Raw genomic sequence first — 26,833 nt, forward strand, 5'->3', positions numbered from 1 at the left:
GAGCAGAATAAATAAATACCAATATGGGGATGAGGTAGGTAGATAGATGGGCTGTTTACAGATGGGCTATGTACAGGTGCAGTGATCTGTAAAATGCTCTGACAGCTGGTGCTTAAAGCTAGTGAGGGAGATGTGAGTCTCCAGCTTCAGAGATTTTTGCAATTCGTTCCAATCATGGGCAGCAGAGAACCGGAAGGAAAGACGACCAAAGGAGGAATTGGCTTTGGGGGTGACCAGTGAGATATACCTGCTGGAGCGCGTGCCACGAGTGGGTGCTGCTATGGTGATCAGTGAGCTGAGATAAGTCAGGGCTTTACCTAGCAGAGACTTGTAGATAACCTGTAGCCAGTGGGTTTTGCGACGAGTATGAAGCGAGGGCAAACCAACGAGAGCGTACAGGTCGCAATGGTGGGTAGTGTATGGGGCTTTGGTGACAAATGGATGGCACTGTGATAGACTGCATCCAGTTTGTTGAGTAGAGTGTTGGAGGCTATTTTATAAATGACATCGTCGAAGTCGAGGATCGGTAGGATGGTCAGTTTTACGAGGGTATGTTTGGCAGCATGAGTGAAGGATGCTTTGTTGCGATATAGGAAGCCGATTCTAGATTTAATTTTGGATTGGAGATGCTTAATGTGAGTCTGGAAGGAGAGTTTACAGTCTAACCAGACACCCAGGTATTTGTAGTTGTCCACATATTCTAAGTCAGAGCCGTCCAGAGTAGTGATGCTGGACGGGTGGGCAGGTGCGGGCAGCAATCGATTGAAAAGCATGCATTTAGTTTTACTTGCGTTTAAGATCAGATGGAGGCCACGGAAGGAAAGTTGGATGGCATTGAAGCTCGTCTGGAGGTTAGTTAACACAGTGTCCAAGGAGGGGCTAGAAGTATACAGAATGGTGTCGTCTGCATAGAGGTGGATAAGAGAATCACCAGCAGCAAGAGCAAGAAGAGAGAAGAACACGTGTATTCAGGGATCAAGTGTAGCTGGAGCTGGGCCTGGCTTAAGCTGGATGCCACTATAGAGGTGAAAGGAACACCACCCCCCCCCCTTCTCACTTTTTCAATACAGTTGATATAAAGGGGTAGGCCAGGTGTTCTCTCTGCCTGAAAGAGATCAATTATGCCAACAAAGGGTCTCATGCTCTGCTGGAACATTGTAGAACAGATAACCACAGGCAGATAGTGTACAATGCAGTAATGTGTAGCCCACAGATATGGCTTAGTTGTGACAGTAACACTTGTGTGTGAGTGAGGGGGAATTATTACATTTTTTTACTCAGTGAATGTTAGTTTTGCACACATGTAGCCTTGTGCACTTGAGCGATTTCAACTATAGTGGCCACTATAATAGAGCAAAAATATAATGCCTGTTTGTTTCATTCTATTTCTACTTTTAAGATGAGATGGTGTTGTTGTCTTTGGCATTATTAAAACTGAAGACCTATTTATCAAATAACTCTAATTATTATTACGTGATTAAACTGATTAGTCTTGTAACTGTAATTAACTAGGAAGTTGTGGCACCATGGAAAATATTCAGATTACAAAGTTATAATTTTCCTAATATAACTTTTCATATATTTTCATATCTGATCAAAAGTCTTCTGATTAATGAATTCTTCTTTACCTCACGTTAGTCTCATTCCAAATGTCGTAAATTGTTGGTTATCTGAACGAACCCAGTCTTCACTATGAGTCATCCATACAACAATTGTCCTAAAATCATTTATTTACTAACTAAGTAATTCACAGAAATGCATAAACAAACAGTAGATAGTTACAAGGAAATGATAGTGGAGTTTCCCTAGTGGGATAAACCGATATCGCGGCTTGGTGGACAAAAGGGAAGTGGGGGTCGACTGAGATAAAAGACACGACAAAGTTGATAATTATAACAATTGAAATGCTAATCCTTTGCACATGAATGCTCACTCATTCGGGAATAATTGCAATCAATATATATATTTACGCTCAGTGTGTCGTCGGGATCTCTGTTGGAAAGTTTGTTTCTGTTGGAGTCTGTCCGCTCTCTCTCGATCGTGGTTAGAATAGATAGTTCAGAGTGACATTCATTCATGTCTTTGTAGAATAGATGTTTCAGCGGTTGTCGGTATTCGCGATCAATGATACCGAATTCCTAGCTGCAGACTAGTAATTAATATCAAAGACTTGTTCTTATTCTGTTGGTATCGATAGTCTAAGAGTTTAACAACGTGGTATGGTTAAAAGATTCAGCAGTCTGGTCTCAAACCTTGGCCCTCTCGTTATCGAGGTAAGCTGGTCTGCAACCTTTGTCCTCTCGTGATTGAGAGAAACATGGTCCGTTGAGAAATTCTCACGGTGGGGGTTTTATTCGGAAGAGCAGAAAAAGGCTGTCTCATGACGCCAAGTAGTAATTTGCATACCGCCCAAACAGATCCACAGATGATGCAATCTCCATTGCACTCCACACTGCCCTTTCCCACCTGGACAAAAGGAACACCTATGTGAGAATGCTATTCATTGACTACAGCTCAGCGTTCAACACCATAGTACCATCAAAGCTAAGGAACCTGGGACTAAACACCTCCCTTTGCAACTGGATCCTGGACTTCCTGATGGGCTGCCCCCAGGTGGTGAGGGTAGGTAGCAACACATCTACCACGCTGATCCTCAACACTGGAGCTCCCCAAGGGTGTGTGCTCAGTCCCCTCCTGTACTCCCTGTTCACCCACGACTGCATGGCCAGGCACGACTCCAACACCATCATTAAGTTTGCTGACAACACAACATTGGTAGGCCTGATCACTGACAACGATGAGAAAGCCTTTAGGGAGGAGGTCAGAGACCTGGTCGGATGGTGCCAGAATAACAACCTATCCCTCAACGTAACCAAGACCAAGGAAATCGTTGTGGACTACAGGAAAAGGAGCACCTAGCACTTCCCCATTCTCATCGACGGGGCTGTAGTGGAGCAGGTTGAGAGCTTCAAATTCCTTGGTGTCCACATCAACAAACTAGAATGGTCCAATCACACCAAGACAGTCGTGAAGAGGGCACGACAAAGCCTATTCCCCCTCAGGAAACTAAAAAGATTTGGCATGGGTCCTGAGATCCTCAAAAGGTTCCACAGCTGCAACATCTGACCGGTTGCGTCACTGCCTGGTACAGCATTTGTTTGGCCTCCGACCGCAAGGCACTTCAGAGGGTAGTGCGTACGGCCCAGTACATCACTGGGGCAAAGCAGCCTGCCGTCCAGGACCTCTACACCAGGCAGTGTCAGAGGAAGGCCCTGAAAATTGTCAAAGACTTTAGCCAGCCACCCCAGTCATAGACTGTTCTCTCTACTACCGCATGGCAAGCGGTAACGGAGTGCCAAGTCTAGGACAAAAAGGCTTCTCAACAGTTTTTACCCCCAAGCCATAAGACTCCTGAACAGGTGTTGACTAGTCTAATGAGATGGTGTTGTTGGTGTTGACTAGTCTAGCTAATGTAGGGCTGTCCCTGTAAAATAAATTCAAATATTGGTCAACCGAGAGTATTCTGTTCTTTCTACCAAAATATACTTTTTTTTAAATGTAGTGGATCAGGAAACCAGTCAGTATCTGGTGTGACCACCATTTGCCTCATGCAGCGTAACACCTCGCCTTCACATAGAGTTTATCAGGATGTTGATTGTGGCCTGTGGGATATTGTCCCACTTCTCTTCAACGGTTGTCATTGTTTCTGGATATTGGCGGGGACTGGAACACGCTGCCGTACACGTCGATCCATAGCATCCCAAACATGCTCAATGGGCAACATGGAATAAGTGGGACATTTTCAGCTTCCAGGAATTGTGTACAGATCCTTGCGACATGGGGCCGAGGTGATGGTGGTGGATGAATGGCACAACACCAATATGCTGGGTCTCATCACGGTGTCTCTGTGCAGTCAAAATGCCATCGATAAAATGCAATTGTGTTCGTTGTCCGTAGCTTATCCCTGCCCATACCATCCCCCCACTACATGTGGGGCACTCTGTCAACGTTGAGAACATCAGTAAACCGCTCGCCCACAAGACACCAAACACGTTGTCTGCGGTTGTGAGGCAGGATGGACGTACTGACAAATTCTCTAAAACGATGTTGGAGGCGGCTTATGGTAGAGAAATTAACATTCAATTCTCTGGCAACAGCTCTGGTGGACATTCCTGCAGCTAGTATGCCAATTGCACGCTCCCTCATCTTGAGACATCTGTGGCATTGTGTTGAGTGACAAAACTGCACATTTTTAGAGTGGCCTTTTTATTGTCCCTAGCACAAGGTGCACCTGTGTAATGAATCATGCCTTTTAATCAGCTTCTTGATATGCCACACCTGTCAGGTGGATGGATTATCTTGGCGAAGGAGAAATGCTCACTAACAGGGATGTAAACAAATTTGTGCACACAATTTGAGAGAAGTAAGGTTGCGTATGAAACATTTCTGGGGCCTTTTTTTGTCCAGTGTAATACCAGAACCTCATCTAATGAAACACATTCTAAATCCTTTGTTAAAACATAGCAAATATTTATTTATTGCCTAATTTGTGAAATTGCTGTATCTGGCATTTTGTGACTAGACAATTTAGGCAAGGGCTGTTTCCTCGTCTCCTCACTCCACTGCTGTCTCCGTCGCATTGTTCTCAACACCAATATGCTGGTTAACTCTGGTTTTATCCACATAGCAACATGGTCCAGGAAAAGGCACCAATTCAACAGCGCACTGATGTTTCAGAACCGCGGACAGCGACCACTATCCAAGCGTATTTGTTATAAAATAATATTTTTATTAGTGTTGCACCATTGTTCTTATGTAATGTAACCATATAGAATTTCAGTAGCACATGTCTTAGTGATGGACTGTTCCACGGCCACCACAAGGGATCAGTCCAATCAGACAGGCGCCAATCAGATGTACAATTAAAAAATATATATAATATTGCGACTGACTGCTCAACTAAAGAAATATTGGTCGACCAACAGCATTTTGACCAAACAATCGACCAGTCTAAATGGGATCAACCCTAAACTAGTGAGATTGTGTCGTTGGTGTTGCCTAGTCAAGCGAATGCGATGGTGTTGTCTAGTCTAATGAAATGGTGTTCTGTCATTCCCCAGTATGAGGCCAAGACACGTCTGGAGGGCCTGTCTGGCAACACGTCCATCAGCTCTGCTGACCTGTTTGGGGACGGGAGTGACCGTGACACAGGTAAGGGTTAATGTTGTGTGTGTGTTTGATCTCTCTCTGTCTCTGTAGGGGCAGCAAGTTATGAGAGTGTGTTTGAGTATTTGTTAATGTTTGTTTGTGATAAAATCATTTATATGTTTATAGATAATGATTAAATATTTCTACCCTGAAACGTAACCATTAGAGAGTATAGTTTATGTAGCATGGATAAGGAATAATTAAAGTATTAAACATAAGTCCAACTAGGTTGGACTGGGAGGGAGAGAAATGTGTGTGTGTGTATATGTGTGTGTGTGTGTGCCTAAGAAAATACCGAAGAACAATTACACTGTGTTTGAACCGACCTGGCTAGAACTCTGAGGAATTTATGAGGACAGGGAGTACTTCTCAAGGTCTCCCTAATCTGGAGGGAATGGAACTGTTGTCTGGGTAGTGATACACAGTGGTGAGAACTATGGATAAACTTATGAGGACAGGGAGTACTTCTCAAGGTCTCCCTAATCTGGGGGGAATGGAACTGTTGGCTGGGTAGTGATACACAGTGGTGAGAACTATGGATAAACTTATGAGGACAGGGAGTACTTCTCAAGGTCTCCCTAATCTGGGGGAATGGAACTGTCGGCTGGGTAGTGATACACAGTGGTGAGAACTATGGATAAACTTATGAGGACAGGGAGTACTTCTCAAGGTCTCCCTAATCTGGTGGGGAATGGAACTGTCGGCTGGGTAGTGATACACAGTGGTGAGAACTATGGATAAACTTATGAGGACAGGGAGTACTTCTCAAGGTCTCCCTAATCTGGGGGGAATGGAACTGTCGGCTGGGTAGTGATACACAGTGGTGAGAACTATGGATAAACTTATGAGGACAGGGAGTACTTCTCAAGGTCTCCCTAATCTGGGGGGAATGGAACTGTCGGCTGGGTAGTGATACACAGTGGTGAGAACTACGGAGAAGGATAAAACTCACCTACTGTTTGTGTGTATGTATGTGCGTAGGATATCTACTGTTTGTGTGAAAGTATGTGCGTAAGTAAAGAGCAAGTATAAAATGGATGTTTTTGTGTAATGGACTGGAGAACGTTCCCGTGAATAAACATTTTGACTATTGTAAGTTGGGACTCTTGTCTGTTTCATTCAACCAGAATCTTACAAACTCTGGGTTGCAGAATGAGTAGATTAATTGAAGTTTATGAACATTGATAACAAAATTCTCATAACAGTTTGATCTCCGTCTCTGTAGGGGCAGCAGGTTATGAGAGTGTGCTGCCGACGGGGCCAGACATTGCTCAGTTCAAACAGGGGGTGAAGACTGTGGCGGGCAAGATGGCCGTGCTGGCCAACGGCGTCATGAACACCATACAGGTGACAGGACCAGAGACACCTCAACACAATACAATTACACATACAGAGAAACTCTACGGGACCAGAGACACCTCAACACAATACAATTACACATACAGAGAAACTCTACGGGACCAGAGACACCTCAACACAATACAATTACACATACAGAGAAACTCTACAGGACCAGAGACACCTCAACACAATACAATTACACATACAGAGAAACTCTACAGGATCAGAGACACCTCAACACAATACAATACAATTACACATACAGAGCAACTCTACGGGACCAGAGACACCTCAACACAATACAATTACACATACAGAGAAACTCTACGGGACCAGAGACACCTCAACACAATACAATTACACATACAGAGAAACTCTACGGGACCAGAGACACCTCAACACAATACAATTACATACAGAGAAATACAGAGAAACACTACGGGACCAGAGACACCTCAACACAATACAATTACACATACAGAGAAATACAATTACACATACAGAGAAACTCTACAGGACCAGAGACACCTCAACACAATACAATTACACATACAGAGAAACTCTACGGGACCAGAGACACCTCAACACAATACAATTACACATACAGAGAAACTCTACAGGATCAGCGACACCTCAACACAATACAATTACACATACAGAGAAACTCTACAGGACCAGAGACACCTCAACACAATACAATTACACATACAGAGAAACTCTACAGGACCAGAGACACCTCAACACAATACAATTACACATACAGAGAAACTCTACGGGACCAGAGACACCTCAACACAATACAATTACACATACAGAGAAACTCTACGGGACCAGAGACACCTCAACACAATACAATTACACATACAGAGAAACTCTACAGGACCAGAGACATACAGAGAAACTCTACAGGACCAGAGACACCTCAACACAATACAATTACACATACAGAGAAACTCTACAGGACCAGAGACACCTCAACACAATACAATTACACATACATACAGAGAAACTCTACAGAGGACCAGAGACACCTCAACACAATACAATTACACATACAGAGAAACTCTACGGGACCAGAGACACCTCAACACAATACAATTACACATACAGAGAAACTCTACGGGACCAGAGACACCTCAACACAATACAATTACACATACAGAGAAACTCTACGGGACCAGAGACACCTCAACACAATACAATTACACATACAGAGAAACTCTACAGGACCAGAGACACCTCAACACAATACAATTACACATACAGAGAAACTCTACGGGACCAGAGACACCTCAACACAATACAATTACACATACAGAGAAACTCTACGGGACCAGAATACAATTCTACAGGACCAGAGACACCTCAACACAATACAATTACACATACAGAGAAACTCTACGGGACCAGAGACACCTCAACACACAATACAATTACACATACAGAGAAACTCTACGGGACCAGAGACACCTCAACACAATACAATTACACATACAGAGAAACTCTACGGGACCAGAGACACCTCAACACAATACAATTACACATACAGAGAAACTCTACGGGACCAGAGACACCTCAACACAATACAATTACACATACAGAGAAACTCTACGGGACCAGAGACACCTCAACACAATACAATTACACATACAGAGAAACATACGGGACCAGAGACACCTCAAATACCACGGGACCAGAGACACCTCAACACAATACAATTACACATACAGAGAAACTCTACGGGACCAGAGACACCTCAACACAATACAATTACACATACAGAGAAACTCTACGGGACCAGAAACTCATACAGAGAAACGGGACCAGAGACACCTCAACACAATACAATTACACATACAGAGAAACTCTACGGGACCAGAGACACCTCAACACAATACAATTACACATACAGAGAAACTCTACGGGACCAGAGACACCTCAACACAATACAATTACACATACAGAGAAACTCTACGGGACCAGAGACACACAATCAACACAATACAATTACACATACAGAGAAACTCTACAGGACCAGAGACACCTCAACACAATACAATTACACATACAGAGAAACTCTACGGGACCAGAGACACCTCAACACAATACAATTACACATACAGAGAAACTCTACGGGACCAGAGACACCTTACACATACAACTCTACGGGACAATACAATTACACATACAGAGAAACTCTACGGGACCAGAGACACCTCAACACAATACAATTACACATACAGAGAAACTCTACGGGACCAGAGACACCTCAACACAATACAATTACACATACAGAGAAACTCTACAGGACCAGAGACACCTCAACACAATACAATTACACATACAGAGAAACTCTACGGGACCAGAGACACCTCAACACAATACAATTACACATACAGAGAAACTCTACGGGACCAGAGACACCTCAACACAATACAATTACACATACAGAGAAACTCTACAGGACCAGAGACACCTCAACACAATACAATTACACATACAGAGACGGGACCAGAGACACCTCAACACAATACAATTACACATACAGAGAAACTCTAGGACCAGAGACACCTCAACACAATACAATTACACATACAGAGAAACTACAGGACCAGAGACACCTCAACACAATACAATTACACATACAGAGAAACTCTACAGGACCAGAGACACCTCAACACAATACAATTACACATACAGAGAAACTCTACGGGACCAGAGACACCTCAACACAATACAATTACACATACAGAGAAACTCTACAGGACCAGAGACACCTCAACACAATACAATTACACATACAGAGAAACTCTACAGGACCAGAGACACCTCAACACAATACAATTACACATACAGAGAAACTCTACAGGACCAGAGACACCTCAACACAATACAATTACACATACAGAGAAACTCTACAGGACCAGAGACACCTCAACACAATACAATTACACATACAGAGAAACTCTACAGGACCAGAGACACCTCAACACAATACAATTACACATACAGAGAAACTCTACGGGACCAGAGACACCTCAACACAATACAATTACACATACAGAGAAACTCTATTGTCCTGTCTAGTAGGACACACAACGGAAAAGGGAAATTGAGCATTTGTATTGAACAAGTCCAGGTGGTCTCTTCCTGTTTGTCAGTTTTCTTCAGTTTGGTTCTCCAGTATTGGTAGGAAAACATCACGAGATGGATCTTAGTGTGCTGACCCAGCCTCTTGTGTTTGTGTTAGGATCGCTATGGCGCCTACTGAAGAGACCAGGACGACCAACACCCAGCTGCAGGGGGAGAGGGAGCCATGACGTCATACTGACAGAGAGTGGAGGGGAGGGGGGGGGACAGAGCACATCACTACTGACTGGTATCTGTAGTGAGAGAAGGGAAGAGAGATTGCATGACTGTGTCTGTCCATCCACCTTTTAGAGTGAGACAAAGTTTTATTTTCAGCGAAGAAAGCTCTGGAAGGTGTAAAGTTTTAGTTTTTTTCTGTTCTAACTAGTCTTGTTTTCTATACTGTTTTGGTCTCTGATTTCAAACAAAATATGAATGATATAAAGTATTCTCTAAGAATGATGTGATAACCAATCCTCTCTGTTGAACTATGCTTTTTGACATTGTTTTTACTGTGTGTTTTCAACCGTCTCTCGCTATTTTAACAGCCAGAGCCGTTTAACCATTCAGCATTAACATCATCAAAGGGAAGCAGTTGTCCAGTACGGTTGATTATCTCTTTTCATTTTAGTTACCATGACAACGGATGACATTCTCTGGTCTGAATGGAGTCGCGTTAATCACACAAAGTTCCATTGTAAGAATGTTTTAACTGAACTCCACACAGCATGAATCAAAACACAACACCTCCACTCTCTGACTGAGTGACGCAATCTACCAAGGTCAGGAGATGGACGGGGAACGGAGGGGGGGTTATATTTTAGAAACGTAATGACCTAGCCCATCTTGCAGTGCAATATGAGTTCTTCACCAGGGTCTGAAAGGTTTTCAGTTGGGTCATGAAGAAAGGTTGGCTTTCAGCCTTTTTCAATGGAAAGAGTTCAGTGTGTGTTTCTTAGGAATGATCGGGTGCTTTGACTGAATGGTCGATGCTGGTAAGAATGTGGATGGTGGTCTCCTTCAGTCCATGCGTGACCAGTCACTGGGTTTACAGAATCACACCACATAAACTTTGGGAAGCCATATTAACCTCTAATGTTGAGAAACACACTTGTATAGAATACATGAAGACCTGGATCTGAGTTCACACGGTCTTTTGTTTCTACCCTAAGATAAGTTACTTAGACATGGGAGGGAATGCAACTCAGCTGTGTTTCTGCATAGTGCTCTTTTCTATTGAGTTTCTGTTCTAAATGGGAGTTTGATCCCTCATTCTGTTCTAAATGGGAGTTTGATCCCTCATTCTGTTCTAAATGGGTGTTTGATCCCTCATTCTGTTCTAAATGGGTGTTTGATCCCTCATTCTGTTCTAAATGGGTGTTTGATCCCTCATTCTGTTCTAAATGGGTGTTTGATCCCTCATTCTGTTCTAAATGGGTGTTTGATCCCTCATTCTGTTCTAAATGGGTGTTTGATCCCTCATTCTGTTCTAAATGGGTGTTTGATCCCTCATTCTGTTCTAAATGGGAGTTTGATCCCTCATTCTGTTCTAAATGGGTGTTTGATCTAAATGGGAGTTTGATCCCTCATTCTGTTCTAAATGGGAGTTTGATCCCTCATTCTGTTCTCATTCTGTACTAAATGGGAGTTTGATCCCTCATTCTGTTCTAAATGGGAGTTTGATCCCTCATTCTGTTCTAAATGGGAGTTTGATCCCTCATTCTGTTCTAAATGGGAGTTTGATCCCTCATTCTGTTCTAAATGGGAGTTTGATCCCTCATTCTGTACTAAATGGGAGTTTGATCCCTCATTCTGTACTAAATGGGAGTTTGATCCCTCATTCTGTTCTAAATGGGAGTTTGATCTCTCATTCTGTTCTAAATGGGAGTTTGATCCCTCATTCTGTACCGTCTTGTTGAATGGCAAGAGCAATGACTAATGGAAGACGTGCTCATCAGATTGTTGTGAAACCTGTGACTGGACAGAGCCTGGCTGTCACTCGGTCCCTCGTCGTTTGATGTTTATTTCTGGTGACCTGCCTATGAAAATGAGAGACCGGGTAAGAGGAGCCTACCACCGTTGGTCAAATGAGGTGTAACGTCAAGAACAGGGCCACCTCAGTACTATTTGAGATGGTCCGGTCACGAATGTCTTATGTGGCAAAGAAAATATATGAATGGATGTTACAGGTAGAAATGCTACATAATACACACAGAGGTGATGTGATTACCTCTTGTTCCTGACTGGTGTATGTTCTACACAATACATTTCTATCTGATATCTCATCACGAACAGACAGGGTGTCTGGTATCACAGAGCCTGGAAGGTGGAATTGCATTATAACAACGGTTGGTGTTCCAGGTTGTCTCTTTTGCAGTTGCGCTGTGTATCTCAGAAGATTGATATATATAGATTGACAATTGTTCTGCAACTACAAAAAAAGATGACCTTGAATGTCACCATTGGCAGTAGTAGCGGGGGTTGATCTAGCACCTTCCATAGCTCTAGATATGCACTTGGTTCAAAGGCATTTATTAACACAATTGTCTGTTTTGTATGGAGGTCCCTTTCCATTTCATGGTTTCTGTCTATTTTATTGGTGCTTGCTGAGATGATCATTACAGAGTTGAGGCTCTCATTCCCGGGCTGCATCGCAGCAGTAATGGACTGGAGAAGGTTACTCCCTCGTGGACAGTCCCCTTAGTTTGATATACACCACAGGAGGTTGGTGGCACCTTAATCGGGGAGGACAGGCTTGTGGTAATGACTGGAGCGGCATCAAACACCTGGAAACCATGTGAAACCATTCATTCCATTCGCTCTGACCATTATGAGCCGTCCTCCTCTCAGCAGCCTCCACTGATGGACATGTTAGATGGTTGTCTATTGACGGGGAAAGGATTCTCAAAAGGCACCTCCTGCTTCTCTAACAGCCGTGTGTTAGTTGGGGTCAGTGTTTTTACGGTAAGCCCCTAACTTGATCCTGGGGCCCCGTTTTGGTTTTTGCCCTAACGCTACACAGCTGATTTAAAAATATTCAAAGCTTGACGAGTGTTTTTATTATCAGCTGTGTAGTGCAAGGGCAAAAAAAACAAACGTGCACGGGCAGGACTGAGTTTGGGTTTGAGTGTGTTCACCCATGGCTGTCACCATGGGGATGGGTTTGAGTGTGTTCACCCATGACTGTAACCATGGGGATGGTTTTGAGTGTGTTCACCCATGACTGTCACCATGGGGATGGGTTCGAGTGTGTTCACCCATGACTGTAACCATGGGGATGGTTTTGAGTGTGTTCACCCATGACTGTAACCATGGGGATGGTTTTGAGTGTGTTCACCCATGACTGTAACCATGGGGATGGTTTTGAGTGTGTTCACCCATGACTGTAACCATGGGGATGGTTTTGAGTGTGTTCACCCATGACTGTAACCATGGGGATGGTTTTGAGTGTGTTCACCCATGACTGTCACCATGGGGATGGGGTTGAGTGTGTTCACCCATGACTGTCACCATGGGGATGGGGTTGAGTGTGTTCACCCATGACTGTCACCATGGGGATGGGTTTGAGTGTGTTCGCCCATGACTGTCACCATGGGGATGGGTTTGAGTGTGTTCGCCCATGGCTGTCACCATGGGGATGGGGTTGAGTGTGTTCACTCATGGCTGTCACCATGGGGATGGGTTTGAGTGTGTTCACTCATGGCTGTCACCATGGGGATGGGTTTGAGTGTGTTCACTCATGGCTGTCACCATGGGGATGGGTTTGAGTGTGTTCACTCATGGCTGTCACCATGGGGATGGGTTTGAGTGTGTTCACTCATGGCTGTCACCATGGGGATGGGTTTGAGTGTGTTCACCCATGACTGTCACCATGGGTTTGAGTGTGTTCACTCATGGCTGTCACCATGGGGATGGGTTTGAGTATGTTCACTCATGGCTATCACCATGGGGATGGGTTTGAGTGTGTTCACCCATGACTGTCACCATGGGGATGGGTTTGAGTGTGTGCCATCATGTGGCCTGGTCTGTCCCCCTGGATGTCCCACTAGTGATGAAGAATGGCTATCCCAATGACCCATCAAGTTATTTATTGTAGGCTACAAAAAGTTAGATTTGTGTCAATAAAGATTGAAATCCATCACCGTGGTTGCTGACTTAAGTTCATGGGCTGTGTTTACTAATGCTGCCCAATTTTTATCTTTTGCAGAGCTGATCTCATTGGTCAAAAACAAAATCAGATTTGTACTGTGTGTGTAAATGCAGCCGTAGTAGCACGTTATGAAAACCTACCTAAGATAAACACAATGACTGGGTGGTACCAGATTATTATTCTGCCGATTTATTGAACACATTTGTAGGCTTCATAAATTTAAAAAACATTCGCATAATTTCCAATAAGTACATTAGACCTTTCTTTTTTCCTCTGGTAAGTGAACTTTTGAAAGGCACTCAGAGCCACAACATTCCACTTCTCCCAATCATCTTCAACTATTTTTTTCACACAGGGAAAACTACCTGGTTTCAATGTATTTCCAGATGGTTGTTTTCAAGTACTCTGGATAAACTACAAAAATCGATTCTTAATTCTCAACCCCAATTAAGTAACAATTAGATGGGACGGCAGGTCGTCTAGTGGTTAGAGTGTTGGGCCAGTAACCGAAAGGTTGCTGGATCTAATCCCCGAGCTGACAAGGTAAAAATATGTTGTTCTGCCCCTGAACAAGGCAGTTAACCCACTGTTCCTAGGCCATCATTGTAAATAAGAATTTGTTCTTAACTGACTTTCCCAGTTTAAAAAAAAAGTACATCAATTAGGTATTTAATATCAATAATTTAGAATACAGCATATTTAATATACAAAAGTTAGATTTCATATCATGGTCACATACATTGGCACAGTGGGAAGAAAAGCAAATGAACAATCTGACAAACAGAAGGGCCCAATTCTCTCCTTCCTCCAATACGAGTCGAAAGGAAGTGACTAGTATACGAAATATGGTGGAAACTCCCACGAGCCCATGCCAAATGCCAATCTGCGAAGGAGTGAACAAGGGCACACTTTGGGAGAAAGGAGATATTGGGACAGCCCCATAGAGAGAACGTCAACCAGCCTCAAAGTCATTCGCTGTAATGCCGTAGGACCAACTGCACAGAACCCATCAGGGCTGTAGTGGGTTGTTTAACTGGAGACATTTAGGAGGGATTGTTCCCAGTGACAGACGGCAAAACTGACTGACAAGATGGTGATCATCCCCAGCGGTGCCACAGATATCTCCTACCACTCGGGTCAATAACACCACTGGGTAATATACAGTTTACAAAAGGAGAAAACTAAATCACACAATCAGCATCAATTCATCATAATCACTGGTTCAAGATCAGTCTGATGGAAGATATGACGGAAATCACTCAAATTATAAAAAATAAAGAACAAGGTGGGAATGGCATGCCCTAGCAACAGAACGGAAGGATCCGTAAGGTACTCTGGCATGCCCTAGCAACAGAACGGAAGGATCCGTAAGGTACTCTGGCATGCCCTAGCAACAGAACGGAAGGATCCGTAAGGTACTCTGGCATGCCCTAGCAACAGAACGGAAGGATCCGTAAGGTACTCTGGCATGCCCTAGCAACAGAACGGAAGGATCCGTAAGGTACTCTGGCATGCCCTAGCAACAGAACGGAAGGATCCGTACTCTGGCATGCCCTAGCAACAGAACGGAAGGATCCGTAAGGTACTCTGGCATGCCCTAGCAACAGAACGGAAGGATCCGTAAGGTACTCTGGCATGCCCTAGCAACAGAACGAAAGGATCCATAAGGTACTCTGGAATGCCCTAGCAACAGAACGAAAGGATCCGTAAGGTACTCTGGAATGCCCTAGCAACAGAACTGCATGTTGGATCTGATGTGAGGGTCCCCAGTTGAAATACAGCAGATTAACCAGCACAGGTTTCCAGTGAGTCTGTGGGGGACTTGAGTCCCTGTGTGTCTCTGGCTCTGTATTTTACTGATTCTCCCTCTTTAGTGTCGATCCCTATCCAGCTGGCCAGGAGACCTTCAACCACCTCTTGCCCTCAGCCCCAGTTATAGAAGTAGATCTTCTGCCAGACAGGTAGGTAATCCATTAGAGGGCCTGGAAGGACAAGTGGAGGATAAGGTTAAGCCAATCAGGACAATGAACACATTGACTGGCAGAATTTGGACGCCACAGTGCATGTCAGCCGACAGTAGACCACCAACAGAAAGGTAAACAACGGAACAAATACATCCCACGCCATTTTCAGAGACTTGGTTTCTATAAAAAGAAAACACTTACGAGCAACCAGTCCGACGCCGGGAACGTTGTCTGCCAGAAATCGGAGTAGGAACAGGATCTTTGTCCTACGTGAAACAAAATCGAAAGGTTTAAAAAGCAGCACACGTGATAGAAAATATGCCATGTTTCAATGGTCATTATGGTAACGAATTTCTCTAGACAGAGAATCTGTTGGTTTTGATTTGACTTGCTCAGAATGCATTTTATTCAGGGGAACCCATTAAGACCAGAGTCTAGTTTACAATGGTGCCCCGAGGACAACAATACAACAAATACAAATGACAATCAACACTACAGCTTCAAACGCCACAAATACTGTACAATCATTTACATTACATCCAAACAGTTACAATTCATTACATTTCTTCAACATTAAAGTCCTAAACTGCCCTATAGGCACCAGACAGTTGAGATGTAGGGAGTTTTGTAGGCTATAAGCCCAGATATTTATAGGTGGAAACATGCTTGATGAAAGAACCATCCAATGCATAAATGTGTAAACCATCAAATATATCTACGAGAATTATACTACAGCATACATTTATTTTTCTGTTGTAGTTCTGATTCTACTTACTCAGAGAATCTGTTGTAGTTCTGATTCTACTTACTCAGAGAATCTGTTGTAGTTCTGATTCTACTCACTCAGAGAATCTGTTGTAGTTCTGATTCTACTCACTCAGAGAATCTGTTGTAGTTCTGATTCTACTCACTCAGAGAATCTGTTGTAGTTCTGATTCTACTCACTCAGAGAATCTGTTGTAGTTCTGATTCTACTCACTCAGAGAATCTGTTGTAGATCTGATTCTACTCACTCAGAGAATCTGTTGTAGATCTGATTCTACTCACTCAGAGAATCTGTTGTAGTTCTGATTCTACTCACTCAGAGAATCTGTTGTAGTTCTGATTCTACTCACTCAGAGAATCTGTTGTAGTTCTGATTCTACTCACTCAGAGAATCTGTTGTAGTTCTGATTCTACTCACTCAGAGAATCTGTTGTAGTTCTGATTCTACTCACTCAGAGAATCTGTTGTAGAAAGGGGAGCGGAGCAGGTAGTACAGAAGCAGAAAGGCTCTCCTCCTCACCTCCGCCCTCTCCCGCCGGTTCAGAGATTTAGTGTCACTCAGCAAACCAAAACTGTGGAGAGAACAGACCGGGGTTAAGAGAACAGGCCGGGGGAGAGAGAGAACAGGCCGGGGGAGAGAGAGAACAGGCAGGGGGAGAGAGAGAACAGGCCGGGGGAGAGAGAGAACAGGCCGGGGGAGAGAGAGAACAGGGGGGGGAGAGAGAGAACAGGCCGGGGGAGAGAGAGAACAGGCCGGGGAGAGAGAGAACAGGCCGGGGAGTCAGAGCAAACAGGCCGGGGGAGAGAGAGAACAGGCCGGGGGGAGAGAGAGAACAGGCCGGGGGAGAGAGAGAACAGGCCGGGGAGAGAGAGAACAGGCCGGGGGAGAGAGAGAACAGGCCGGGGGAGAGAGAGAACAGGCCGGGGGAGAGAGAGAACAGACCGGGGGAAAGAGAGAACAGACCGGGGGAGAGAGAGAACAGACCAGTGGATACCTCTTTATCCCACTCATGTTTCAGTGCCTCCTTCATGACACTGCTTTTAAATGGCCTGTATAGAAGAGTATGTCTGTGGCTATTTTGTTTTAATAGTGGAACACATATCATGTGTCCAGTCAGCGTGTGTATTTATTTTGTGATTCCTCTTAGCACGTGTCAGTGTAAAGAGAAGAAAGCATGGTTACCTGGTCATTTCCATGGCTCCAGATACGAGCCATGGTTTCCAGGAGCCTCTCCCACACATTCCCAGGCAGAGCACTGTGTTTAGGAGCAGCGTTGAGGAAAAAACACACACACCCCCTCTGTGTGAGAAATCCTTGAGGTTTCATTTACCATTGATTAGGTCAAATACTGGTATACTGTATATACAGAGCAGTGATGTATTCCACTAGTAAGGGACGTGCTGTTGAGATGAACAGAATGCTTCCAGGCCATACAGAGGTATGATATGGAATCATGCAACCATTTCAGCCAATGTACTTTATAGCTGCCGTACCAGACCACAATCTATAGAGGCAGTAATCATGTGATGACATTGTGCACGTTTAATTCTCTAGTGTCCCTGTGGCAGAGTCCCAGAGTAGGAAGGATACAGTGTACCAGCGGGCGTCCGATGTACATGGACTCTGCTATGGTCTCTTGGACCCCCAGGGCAGTGGGACTAGAGGTCAGATCCTCCTCCACAGCACACCTCTTCTCCCTACTGGGGGCTGCCCACAGACGGGCCTGCACAGAGGGAGCTGAGAGAGAGAGAAGAGAGGAGAGAGCGACAGTGAGAGAGAGAGAGCGAGAGAGCGACAGTGAGAGAGAGAGAGAGAGAGAGAGAGAGCGAGAGACAGAGGAGAGAGAGAGAGACAGAGGAGAGAGAGAAGAGAGACAGGAAAGAGAGAGAGAAGAGAGAGAGGAAAGAGAGAGAGAGAGAGACAGAAGAGAGACAGAGGAGAGAGAGAGAGGAGAGAGACAGAGAGGAAAGAGACAGGGAGAGAGAGACAGAGAGAAGAGAGAGACAGAGAGGAGAGAGAGAGAGAAGAGAGACAGAGAGGAGAGAGAGAGAGGAGAGAGAGGTAAGGGACAGAGTACATTCCTGATAAATAGTAAATAGGCACGGTCCTAAATGCAAACATTGTACTGGAACATGTGTAGTCTTACCATTGCCCAACGGCCTCATCACCCTCCCTGACCGCTGGCCTACAAAGGAGCTGTCATCCTGGTGGTCATCGTGGTCCTCATCTGTAAGGAGGGAGGGGTACAGAAATATATTTATGTCCAAGTAGTAGTTCCAGGTTGTCTGGATTGTAAACTCTGAAGTATATGGTTCAGTCCTGGTGCGACCCAGGACACTGGCATATTGTTTATAGCCAATGAGGTAACAGAACAAGAAGCGGACACAAAACTGCCCCAAAGTTGTTTTGAATCAAATGAACAAAGAGTCATGTTTAAGTCATATTGTTTGGATATAGATGTCTGACAGACACCCTGCATTTTAAACCAAAAAAATGAGTTAAACATAAAATGTCTGACGTGCAAACTCTTGACTTGTGTTACCGTTGCCGAGCTGTGCCTCCCTGTCCAGTGGGGTAATAGGAGGGGAAGTCTGCATGCCAGATTTGTACCAGAAGAGCAGTAGAAAGCGCAAGACGGCTCTGGAGAAATGTTGGACAGAGAGAAAGAACAGAGAGGGGAGTGAGGTGGAAGGAGAAATGGAATGTAACACCATGCAACATAACATCCCAGTAACCATGACGTTTTTCAACAATCAGAGACAATCTAAAGAAAAGCACAGGTTATAATATTAGACCGACAGGCTGACATTGTCTTTACTAATCCATGTATCACTGCATATCTCATTGTCTTTACTAATCCATGTATCCCTGCATATCTCATTGTCTTTACTAATCCATGTATCCCTGCATATCTCATTGTCTTTACTAATCCATGTATCCCTGCATATCTCATTGTCTTTACTAATCCATGTATCCCTGCATATCTCATTGTCTTTACTAATCCATGTATCCCTGCATATCTCATTGTCTTTACTAATCCATGTATCCCTGCATATCTCATTGTCTTTACTAATCCATGTATCACTGCATATCTCATTGTCTTTACTAATCCATGTATCCCTGCATATCTCATTGTCTTTACTAATCCATGTATCACTGCATATCTCATTGTCTTTACTAATCCATGTATCCCTGCATATCTCATTGTCTTTACTAATCCATGTATCCCTGCATATCTCATTGTCTTTACTAATCCATGTATCCCTGCATATCTCAGTCTTTACTAATCCATGTATCCCTGCATATCTCATTGTCTTTACTAATCCATGTATCCCTGCATATCTCATTGTCTTTACTAATCCATGTATCACTGCATATCTCATTGTCTTTACTAATCCATGTATCACTGCATATCTCATTGTCTTTACTAATCCATGTATCCCTGCATATCTCATTGTCTTTACTAATCCATGTATCCCTGCATATCTCATTGTCTTTACTAATCCATGTATCCCTGCATATCTCATTGTCTTTACTAATCCATGTATCCCTGCATATCTCATTGTCTTTACTAATCCATGTATCCCTGCATATCTCATTGTCTTTACTAATCCATGTATCCCTGCATATCTCATTGTCTTTACTAATCCATGTATCCCTGCATATCTCATTGTCTTTACTAATCCATGTATCCCTGCATATTTGTTTTACTTTGTGCACTATACAGCATGTTGTAGATCGATCAAAAGGGATGAAGTTAAAGCGTTGGTTAGATATCGCTCCACGAGGGGCTCCTTCATTCCTTACTTAGTGATCTGGATGAGCACTATGACCAGCCAGCGACCTCCCTCCCCCCACAGCTTGGTGGCCCCCATCTCCAGGAACACCTCCATGTACTCCACCACTGACAGCCAGGTGAGAAGCCTCTGCTGAGAGAGAGACTGAACAAACAACCACACACACGGTCAGGGATTTGCAGTCAGTTCCGATAGCACAGCCCTGTTTCTGAGTGTTTTCTCCCATTTTGTGCCTAATGAACACAACCCAGCACATATTTAGACTAATGTGATTGACCAGGTGGAGTTGGACCTCACCATGGGTAGGTTAGACTAATGTGGACCTCACCATGGGTAGGTTAGACTAATGTGGACCTCACCATGGGTAGGTTAGACTAATGTGGACCTCACCATGGGTAGGTTAGACTAATGTGGACCTCACCATGGGTAGGTTAGACTAATGTGGACCTCACCATGGGTAGGTAAGACTATTGTGGACCTCACCATGGGTAGGTAAGACTATTGTGGACCTCACCATGGGTAGGTTAGACTAATGTGGACCTCACCATGGGTAGGTAAGACTATTGTGGACCTCACCATGGGTAGGTTAGACTAATGTGGACCTCACCATGGGTAGGTTAGACTATTGTGGACCTCACCATGGGTAGGTTAGACCTCACCATGGGTGAGGTTGGACCTCACCATGGGTAGGTTAGACTATTGTGGACCTCACCATGGGTAAGGTTAGACTAATGTGGACCTCACCATGGGTAGGAAGACTATTGTGGACCTCACCATGGGTAAGGTTAGACTATTGTGATTGACCTGACCATGGGTAAGGTTAGACTATTGTGATTGACCTCGCCATGGGTAAGGTTAGACCAATGTGATTGACCTCACCATGGGTAAGGTTAGAACATTGTGATTGACCTCACCATGGGTAAGGTTAGAACAATGTGATTGACCTCACCATGGGTAAGGTTAGAACAATGTGATTGACCTCACCATGGGTAAGGTTAGACCAATGTGATTGACCTCACCATGGGTAGGGGTCGACACAGCCCTTTACGCAGAATGCCATCATTAAGCAGCACCAGCAGGTTGGAGGCAGAGTACACTGCAAAAACACACACAACAACAAACTGATCCAACAGTTGAAGTTCCTGAATGCTTCTGGTTCATGGTTCTACTGCGGTCAATAAAACATTAACTGTGAGGTAAAGTGAGGTGCTAACCTACCCAATTCAGAGATTTCATGGGAGTCAGTGAAACGCCCTGTGAAATAGACACAAAAACACTTGAGGACTGATGGTATGTCAAACTTGTAATGTTGTTTCAACAGAGAACCAATCAAAGAACTTGGCTAGATATGTCAGATAATAATTACATTTCATATGGTACCTGCCATGGGCCTTGCCAGACTCTACACGGGACTATTGACAACACTATGTGACAAATAGTTATATTTAAAGTTTGCACTCTGAATCATGCATCAGATGCTTTGCTGTGACTGTTTTTCATATGCTGAATTAGAGAATAACATTCCTTTGTTTTCATGATCAAACACGAGATTGAAGTGTTGAGAGGCACATCAGGCGATGCATGGGCAATGTTTGGGAAGAGGTGTAGGCAATTAGCTTGGCAACTTGGATACACTTTATGCTGCGCTTAGAACAGATGGGAACTCAGAAATATCCCACTTCGACTTCAGTGCGTTCAAAACAAATGGGACCTTGAAAAAAACTACTTCCGACTTGAAATACATTTTTGAACGGTCATCCAAACCGGGGAAATCAGGCCTCTTTCTGTAGCTCCGACTTTCCGACAAAAAAATATCACTGACGTCATGATTTGACCTCGTATTTTTCCCAGTTCCCAGATGTTTCTGAACGCAGCAAGCCACTCGCTCTGGCTCTCACTTTTAAACTCACCTGAAATGAGGTACGACAGCGTTCTTACGGTGCTCTCCAGTTGTCCAGTCGCTGCAGGGTTCTTCGTAACGTACTCCCGATACCGCTCGTAGAGCCGGGTCAGTTTCTCGGTGTACAGTTTAGACATTGCACTAAACTACTAAATCAAAACATGTACTGAAACGATCACCTATACATTATACTTCCGCAACTGAAGTCTGCTTCCTGTGACGAAAAACACCGGAAGTAACTTTTTCGTATTATGTTAGAAGAAACGTAGCAGGTTATTGAGACTATGGTTAATGTTTGGAAAACGGTTAGGGCACATATCTGAATAAGATTGTATCTGTGGTTATATCTGTGGTTAGGGTTGGCGAAAATAGTCTAATAACCTGCTACGATAATCACTTCCGGTCGTAGCTTTATCGAAGGAGCGTGCCTCCCACAATGCAGGTGACTGCATGGTGCAGTTGTTGAGAAGCGACTTCATAAATAAAAACGGCATGACCATTGATCACATGATTTTTGTAAAGTTAATGCAGTCCACATGTAGTTGCAATTTGGTCAAATTTTGGCCCCCAAAAAAGTGTGATGCATTCATGTTTTTGCCAGAAGTAGGGATGGCAGCCACCACTACACAACACAACACTAAACAATACATTAATTGCACTATAACGGTGCCAACAAACTGTTAGGGCCTACATAAATCTGTCCCAACAGCAGTCCCAACACCTTACCACTGCTACAACTGGCTATCAGCAGAGCCTTGTCTGGCAGCAAAACAGTTAATTCAGTCTCATTTACTGCCTTTAAAAAAAAACAGCTGATATGGCTGACTTGCTTAAACAAAGGTGGTTTCTACTGACAATTGAGATGTACAAACTATGTCATAAAGGAACGACAAGCGGATAAGAGACAATCCGTAATTTCGATTAAGACATTAATGAGCGAGCTAGGACGGACGTAGTCAATATAACAATTTGTTCAGTACTTTTGAAATGTACAGCAACAGAATTCAGAACATGGGCCATTCTTACAGTGTTCTCTCTGTACACCAAGTCAGAATTGTAGGATAAATAAAGGGGGCATATAAGCAGACAATGAAAGCTCTTACAATATTCAATGATTACAGTTCTAAAAAACAGGTTATAGGCTACATGTGCACCACCAAGTCAGAACAGTAGGAGAAAGTAAGAGGTGAAAATAGACCAAATTATTAGGGTGAGGCACATAGGCAACTAACAGCTTACTACACAACATACATCACATGCTGACATAATGATTATATCTGAATCCTGGCTGTGTGTCTCTGTTCCAGACTCAGATGTTCTGTTAGCTGGGTATAATGTCTACAGAGTGGATGGAGGAGGGGGTATTGCCATATATGTTAAATGCAACCTAGATGTCACTGTGTCCATTTCAACTTCTGTTCTGAAACAGTATGAATGCTTAGTTCTAAATGTGGTCCTTGGTCATAATGCACTATTAACGCTAGCGGGAGTTTATCGCCCACCCTCAGATCCGGTATCTGCACTAAGCAAATTGTTTGAGTTAATGTCTAATTATGTAAACTCTGAATTATTGATTATCGGAGATCTCAATCTGGACTGGCTGATGCCAGCATCGTTTAAAATATTTGTAACAAACTAAATCTTACTCAACTAATAACTATACCTACCCGTCCTAATCCAAAAGACCCCCAAAAATCTACATTAATAGACCTTATCTTAACAAATACTCCTCACAAATATATAGCTAGTGGGTTATTTGCTAATGACATCAGTGACCACTGCCCTATTGCATGAGATACTAGGCTAAAAAAACCTGACCCACGTATAATTTTAAAGAGAAATTATAAACACTTCTCAGAGCAAGCCTTTATCCATGACCTTTATTATTCTGAGCTTTTATCCGTAAACTGCATAATGGACCCAGTTTTAGCGATCTCTTTCTTTTCATCAATTTTTACCTTCATGGCTGACTTAGGGTAAAAAAATCGAACTAATCCTTGGTTCTCCTGTGATTTGAAAATCCTTTTTCTGCAAAAGAATAAAGCATGGGCCTTGGCGAGGAAAACTGGTGAAACAGCTGATTGGCTGCTTTTTAGGCAATTGAGAAATAAATGGACCGGAGGAATAAAAAAGGCTAAATCTAGGTATTTTCTTGAGGCTCTGACAGAGTCTGCTGGGGATCCCACTAAATTCTGGAAAACTGTCAACTCACTTAAATCAGGAAACTCCTTGACATCCCTGCCGAAGCAAATTACATCGGAATCTGGGATCATCAGTGACCGAACTGAAATTTGTGATGTTTTTAATAAGCATTTTATTTCTGCTGGTTTTCTTTTTGAAAGAAAAAATGGCCAACATGATCCTGACCGGTCTATTGTTTCAGCCCCTCTGCCTTCAGCTGATGTGGAGAACAGTAAGTCGGTTTTTAATTTTCAAAAAGTCACAGAAGATGAGGTCTTATCTGCACTATCTGCTATAGATTCTAAGAAATCATTAGGCGCTGACAATCTGGATCCATATTAACTCAAGTGTGCGGCACCTATTATTGCTGGTGTAGTGACACATATCTTTAATCAAACATTTGTCGTAGGAAAGATTCCTAAATCTTGGAAAACAGCTTTTGTTTTACCACTCCTCAAGGGAGGTGATGGTAGTGAATTGGATAATTATCAGTCCATCTTTAAGCTCTCCTGTTTGGCTAAAATTCTAGAAACACTGGTGAATAGGCAAATACAATCTTTTTTAACTGTTAACAATATTCTTTCTAGTAATCAATCTGGCTTTAGACCTAAACACAGTACTATTACGGCCACTGTACATGTTGTAAATTATATTACTAATGCCCTAGATAATAGAAAGTACTGTGCCGCCTTGTTCATAGATTTATCTAAAGCTTTTGACACTGTAGACCATGCGATAATTTTGGGTATGCTGTCGTCAATAGGACTGGGACTGGATGCCTGTCGTTGGTTTCATGACTATCTAAAGGATAGAAGTCAGGCTGTTAGAGTCGACGGCATCCAGTCAAAGCCATTGGAGTTGGTTAAAGGGGTCCCACAAGGTTCTATACTTGGTCCATTACTATTCACTCTCTACATAAACAATATCGGTATTGAGATAAGAAAGTGTCAAATTCATTTATATGCTGATGACACTGTCATGTACTCTATCGCTTCAACGGCTGACCAAGCATTATCACTATTGGAGACAGATTTTAAGATATTACAAGGGTCTTTTATACAGCTGAAACTTGCTTTAAATGCAAAGAAAACACATTTTATGATTTTTAATAGGTTCAAAAAGTTGGTTGAAAACACACTTACATTTACGAGCTTAGATGGTTCTCGAATTAATCAGGTCTCTGCATATAAATACTTAGGGATATGGTTGGATTATAAACTGTCTTTTAAAATGCATTTTGGCGAACTTTGTAAATGGCTAAAAATCAAGCTAGGCTTCCTCTATAGAAACAGGACATGCTTGTCCTCTACAAATAGAAGACAAATTGTGCAAGCTACTTTTATGTCTGTTATAGATTATGGGGATATTATTTACATGCATGCTACGGCATCAACACTTAAATCACTGGACGCTACTTATCACTGCGCACTTAGGTTTATTACGGGTGCTAGCTCCAGAACTCACCACTGTGTTTTATATCATAATGTGGGTTGAACTTCGCTGTCTGTGAGACGAGAACAACATGCTCTCGTGTTTGTCTATAAAGCACTTCTGAATGAGCTACCTTCTTATTTATCATCACTCATCAATATTAGAATTAGAATTCCTAAAACCAGGTCTCAAGCATGGATTACACTTGAGGCCCATGCAGTTTTCACAGAGTTGGGTATGAATGCCTTTTCCTGTTACGCTCCTTGCCTATGGAATAGCCTGCAGACTAAACTTAACCTTGAGACTCTTGTCCCCCTGTCGCCCATTTTAAATATTTATTGGAGCATTTTTATTTGTGTATTGCTTGTAACTGTTTTTTAAATCATTGTACCTAAACTGTATGTGTAAACATGTATACACAGGTGTTACGTACGTTGTTGGAATGAGACCAAGGCGCAGCGTGGTGAGCGTACATCTTTCTTTATTTGGATGAACACCAAAAAACAACAAAAGATAAATGAATGTTCCGCAGGCTACACAGTAACTGTACAAAAACAAGATCCCACAAACTAAGGTGGGGAAAAAGGCTGCCTAAGTATGATCCCCAATCAGAGACAACGATAGACAGCTGCCTCTGATTGGGAACCATACCCGGGCCAACAAAGAAATAGACAAACTAGAATGCCCACTCAAATCACAACCTGACCTAACCAAATATAGAAATAAAAAGGCTCTCTAAGGTCAGGGCGTGACAGCAGGGCCCAGCTGTAAAAGAGACCTTGGTCTCAGTCTGTGTTCCTTGTGGATATAAAGGTGTAATAATACACTTAGTATTACATTCTTAGCTACAGTATACATACAGTTGAAGTCGGAGGTTACATACACCTTAGCCAAATACATTATCTCAGTTTTTCACAATTCCTGACATTTAATCCTCGTAAAAATTCTCTGTCTTAGGTCAGTTAG

The 26,833-nt window shown here is 43.2% G+C and overlaps 2 protein-coding genes across 3 annotated transcripts in view; one reads left to right on the plus strand and one right to left on the minus strand.

The window, feature by feature from the left end:
• Positions 1-10,152, plus strand: part of arfgap2 (ADP-ribosylation factor GTPase activating protein 2) — a 32,316-nt gene extending 22,164 nt beyond the window's left edge. For both annotated transcript variants that reach the window (XM_024419256.2, XM_024419257.2), the window contains 3 exons: positions 5,121-5,211; positions 6,434-6,555; positions 9,800-10,152. In XM_024419256.2, the coding sequence (XP_024275024.2) occupies positions 5,121-5,211; positions 6,434-6,555; positions 9,800-9,820 (234 nt within the window). In that variant the 3' untranslated portion in view covers positions 9,821-10,152. The remainder of the gene's footprint in view (positions 1-5,120; positions 5,212-6,433; positions 6,556-9,799) is intronic.
• Positions 10,153-15,382: 5,230 nt separating this feature from the next.
• pex16 (peroxisomal biogenesis factor 16) lies at positions 15,383-22,476 on the minus strand. Its single transcript, XM_042317665.1, has 11 exons — positions 22,266-22,476; positions 21,574-21,609; positions 21,375-21,451; positions 20,366-20,499; positions 19,101-19,198; positions 18,705-18,785; positions 18,149-18,295; positions 17,741-17,813; positions 17,010-17,129; positions 15,994-16,058; positions 15,383-15,810 (listed from the first exon to the last, which is right to left on the minus strand). The coding sequence occupies exons 1-11, from the start codon at positions 22,390-22,392 to the stop codon at positions 15,752-15,754; spliced, it is 1,017 nt and encodes a 338-aa protein (XP_042173599.1). The 5' UTR covers positions 22,393-22,476; the 3' UTR covers positions 15,383-15,751.
• Between the last annotated feature and the right edge of the window lie 4,357 nt (positions 22,477-26,833).

This window comes from Oncorhynchus tshawytscha, unplaced genomic scaffold (assembly GCF_018296145.1).
Source record: "Oncorhynchus tshawytscha isolate Ot180627B unplaced genomic scaffold, Otsh_v2.0 Un_scaffold_14841_pilon_pilon, whole genome shotgun sequence".
NCBI classification, from domain to species: domain Eukaryota; kingdom Metazoa; phylum Chordata; class Actinopteri; order Salmoniformes; family Salmonidae; genus Oncorhynchus; species Oncorhynchus tshawytscha.